This window comes from Arachis ipaensis, chromosome B06, assembly GCF_000816755.2.
Source record: "Arachis ipaensis cultivar K30076 chromosome B06, Araip1.1, whole genome shotgun sequence".
NCBI classification, from domain to species: domain Eukaryota; kingdom Viridiplantae; phylum Streptophyta; class Magnoliopsida; order Fabales; family Fabaceae; genus Arachis; species Arachis ipaensis.
The window spans coordinates 128,778,952-128,783,882 of record NC_029790.2 but is presented as its reverse complement, the minus strand read 5'-3'; the positions used below and the strand labels follow the sequence as shown (position 1 = coordinate 128,783,882).

General features: G+C 38.1%; 1 protein-coding gene across 1 annotated transcript; it reads right to left on the bottom strand.

The window, feature by feature from the left end:
• On the bottom strand, positions 3,653–4,693 carry LOC107647523. Its single transcript, XM_016351595.1, has one exon. It carries the CDS (start codon positions 4,691–4,693, stop codon positions 3,653–3,655), a length of 1,041 nt encoding a protein of 346 aa, XP_016207081.1.

The window sequence follows — 4,931 nt, the reverse complement described above, 5'->3', positions numbered from 1 at the left end:
CTGCAATGCAGACAAAGACATTGAATTTATACCGAAGAAAAATATAAGCAAGAAAAAGACACTAACAATCAAGTGAACGAAACTGACAGACACCACCAAACCAAAAACTATTAAAAGGCTGAACTGAAAATTAGAAGACCACCGAACCAAAAGCAATTCATTTGCTGAACAATACTTACTGGCTTTCAGATTTGCTTGTGCTCTCTGAATCTGTCGACACATGCTTCCTTTTTTGGTTTGTTTTTTAACCACCTTCGGTGGTTGTTTTCTTTTCTTTGTTCCGATTTTTTCTATTTCTTCTTCTCTGCAATACATAAGAACAAGCGTATAATAACAAATTTAAGCAAATACAAGTTAAATGAAATCAATATGAACATTAAACTTACTAGTTTTCGGATTCACTTTTGCTTTTTGAATCCGTGGGAATGCTTTCAGTTTCACTTGTTGATTCTGAATCCGTCTCAATAAGCTTTTGTTTTTAAACACCATCTTTTGTCTTGTTCTCTTTGCTGGTGGTGTTTTGTCGGATTCAGATTGAGATTCAGATTCGGAAAATCTTTCTTCTTCCAAAGAAGAATCCAGATTGATAATTTTCTTTTTTATTTTCTTTCCTTTTTCTTTTTTATCCAACTTCCTTGTTTTTGTTTTTTCATTATTTTTTTCCTTTCTGTACAGAAGTCACTAAAACAGAAACAAGTACTCAATTATTTAATGAGAAATACAATAACAATCATTTGAATCAACATGAGCAACCCGCTTAACCAAATGATACTAATGTGCCGAATAAAACGCCATAAAACATGATAATTATTTAATGATCAAATAAACATTTTTGCATGCACAAGGACTCAACTGAACACACTAACAATCAGGTGAACTAAAGGGAGCGAGCCCACTGAACCGAACAAGGTTTATATGGTGTATAAAACGTGACAATCATTTAATCATCAAGATTAATGTTTCTGAATGCACAAGGATTCAAATGAACAAATTAACAATCAAGTGAACCAAAGGGAGCAAGCCCACCGAACCGAACAAAATTCATATGGTGAATAATACGTGACAAACAATCATCAAGAAAAATATTTCCGAATGCACAAATATTCAAATGAACACACTAACAATTACTAGTAGGATAAATAAATTAATTATAACTTAAAACAGAAGTTTATTTAGTTAGTAGAGTATTTTAAAAGCATTTGAAACCAAATTTTAGGGGAATTTTAGTAGAGTATTTACCAATGGTTCTATTGCTTCACTAGAAATCCTTTCAAGCATCATTTGCTTTGTCCAATGGGCCACCCACGGTGCCAGGGGAGCATCAGGTCCGAACGGGCGTGGGAACTTGGTTTCATGAAAGTATATCAACATCAACACAAAAATACAGCCATCAACGGACTGTTTCTGTAACACCCTAAGATATATCCTATCTTTGAGGGTCTTTCAATAAGGTGCCACACTCGATAGAGAAAGAGACTAAACTTAATCGTTATGCAAGGAAGGGAGGAAGTGCGCGTGAAGAGGAAAACAAGCAGTACTAAAACAATAATAAATATGAAATAATAAACTTATCCATGAGTACGGTTCAAAATAAAATGCTTAGAGGTAATTAAACAAAGGAAAGGAACTAATACATCCTAACTAATTTTGTCAAAGATGCTCCCATACTTGTGTCCTATCCTATCCTTGATCAGGACCCTTCAGTTATTCTCGAATCGAGGTATCCATGGTTTTCTTCCAACACCTTTTCGCGCAGTGAAGATCTGGTTCCGTTGTGTGGGATGAACTAGGACTCGACGGGCAGCTGGGGTTCTCTTTCCACGAACTCTCGACCTAAGTAGATAGTTTGGAGCACGGTAGTAGTGGTCGTAACTATCCACGCGTGCTTCGAGGGGTCATACTCAGAAGTTACCTTCGAGGGCACTGCGTCGTCTCTATCCGCTGTGCCATGTTCCTCTGGAGACAGTATGGGAAAAGAAAAAGGGATGAGAACCTAACGTCTCAGTAGGAGTGCTATGCAACACCTCCATAACTATCTCCAGCCCACGTGTGGGATTTTAAAAGAACGTCGTATGATATGGCATGTAATATGAACCTCTTGTAAAGCGTAAAACATATAGGTAAAAAGGAAAGAACATAGAAAGAGAATAGAAGGATAACATCTTAAGTAACATCAATATAGTCATAAATAAATCTAAAAAAAAAAAACATAATCAAACTTTTCATTCATGCTTTCTCCTTTCTTAACTTATAACTTTCATGGAGGGTATTGAGCTCAAACCGGTATAAAAGGTGGGAGTCCCCTTCCCTTACCGAAGGTTCTTATCCCAAACGTTTTGGCGATCACATTCCCTTACCGAAGGATCATCTCGATCGATCACCTTTTCTTACCGAAGGATCATATCGATATCTTGTCTTTGGGGGTCACCTTCCCTTACCGAAGAATCATTCCCTCAGTTCAATTTACAATCAAGGTTATTTTAAGCATACATAAAAGAGGGTCGTACAAGAAGCATTCATGAAGATGGATAAAATTAGGATATACTAAATAATTAAATGTAACATGGTAAAAAGTTATGTAATCTCAACATTAAAGAAACATTAATGATATAATGATATGAAAAGTCATGTAAATGCATCGGATAAAATTAGAATATACTAAATAATTAAATAAAACATGGTAGAAAGGTATGTACTCTCAACATTAAAGAAACATTAATGATAAAATAAAAAGTCATGTAAATGCAACGGGTAAAATTAGGATATACTAAATAATTAAATAAAACATGGTAGAAAGGTATGTACTCTCAACATTAAAGAAACATTAATGATATAATGAAAAGTCATGTAAATGCATCGGATAAAATTAGGATATACTAAATAATTAAATAAAACATGGTAGAAAGGTATGTACTCTCAACATTAAAGAAACATTAATGATATAATGAAAAGTCATGTAAATGCATTGGATAAAATTAGGATATAATAAATAATTAAATAAAACATGGTAGAAAGGTATGTACTCATGAGTCCAAAGATTATGAATGACAAAAATAGATAGACATGGTCAATATGGATAAGGGATGAGAAAAAGGTACTTAACGCCATGAGACATATGAAAGATAGTAACCATGCATGGATAGAAGAAAAATAACTAGAGCATACTACATGCCAACATAAAGTGAGAAAGGCATAATTCCTTACCCTTTTTCTAACGCTTCTTTGAGCTTGCCTCTTGTATTTGCACACAGAATATATTTTTTGTAGAGAGAGAAGGGAGAGGATTTGGTATTTGAGAGGAGTGAGTTTCCACCTATAGGTGCACCCCTATTTATATACATCTGGGGATAGGGTGGTTGGGATAATTTTAATTTCAAACGGAAGGTGGCTACTAGATTCCTATCCATAAATTTAAAATTCTAAGCCTATCTCCTAACTGATTTTCAAATTTCGAATTTAATTTGTTTCTAGAAAGGGTGGTTGTTACATTATCACCCCATGAAAAAAGAATTTGTCCCCAAATTCTACATCCTAATTTGGTCGACAAAGGTCATTAGTAGGATGCATAGTGATTTGGACATGGGTTAGCTAATCTTACTAGTAGCGGAGAGAGATATGAACGAAAGAGAAGCATCAGTATCATCTAGGATGGTTAAAGGATTCCATTAATTGTGCATTTATCCTCGATTCGATCTTCTGACTTGTGGACTTTCTTGCTGCTGAGGGAAAAGACTCGCCCTTGACGCTGTGGTGGATTGGCAGGGGGTGAGAGAACTGCTGGGCATTCCCTGGCGATATGCCCCGGCTGAAAACACCGGAAGCAGACATTTTGTCTGGCAAAGCACCTACCCCTATGTTGCTTCCCACATGAAGCACACTCCTTGAGTTCGGTGGTCTTTGGTGAGGCATCAGTGGGAGGTTCCTGTCGATCCGTGCCCTGTTGAGGTTGCCTTGCTGTAGGTTTCTCAAGAAAGGCCTTCTTCTGCGGCGGCTGCTGAGATGATTCTTGATTCAGTTGCCTTTTCTTGAAAGCCTTGCTTCTTTCCGACGCTAGTTTTTTGGTGCATTCTTCGATCACCTGGCACTTGCTAACGAGGGAGGAGAACTCCCGGATTTCCAGTGGGGCTATAGCGGTTAGGACTTCTGCCCTGAGCCCTCCTTGATACTTCATACACTTCCACTTTTCATCTGGATTAGCCTTATACATGGCGGAAAATTTGCAGAGTCTCTCAAACTTCTCTGTGTACTCTGCAATACTCATCCTATCTTGCCTCAGTTGAAGAAACTCCATTTCCTTAGACTCTCGAACAGAAAGGGGAAAGTACTTCTTGTAGAAAGCTTCTTTGAAGGTGACCCAACTGATATCTGTTCCAACATCCTCCAACAACCGTCTTGCTCCATCCCACCAGAACTCGACATCAGCTTTGAGCATGAAGGTAGCGTAGCTCACTTGCTGCTCCTCAGTGCATGGAAAAATTGTGAATACCTTTTCCATTTCCGTCAACCATTCTTCTGCCATATCAGGGTCGAGGGCTCCACGGAACTCAAGCGGACCAATCTTCTTGAAGTCAGCAAAAGTTGTACGAGTCTGTCCCACCTCCAGCCTAGAAATATTGGGATCCTTGTCCCCAGTGGACAGTTGTTGGGCCATCAGAGTGGTGGCTTGGGCCTGCTCCTTCATTGCCTTGGCCATCTCCTTCATGTGCTTTGTTAGGTTTGATGAGCTCGAGCTCGAGCCACGTGGGCGTCCACGGCTTGCCATAAGTTTCCTGTTCAAGGTTAACCATAGGGAAAAGTTTTATTAGTCGTACCTCCTAAGATAGGATCCCTAGGATCGACTTTGCTCTGATACCATTAATGTAACACCCTAAGATATATCCTATCTTTGAGGGTCTTTCAATAAGGTGCCACACTCGATAGAGAAAGAGACT

Excerpts from the sequence above, each read along its gene's own strand:
- LOC107647523 (XM_016351595.1), bottom strand. The coding sequence starts at position 4,693 with ATGGCCAAGGCAATGAAGGAGCAGGCCCAAGCCACCACTCTGATGGCC.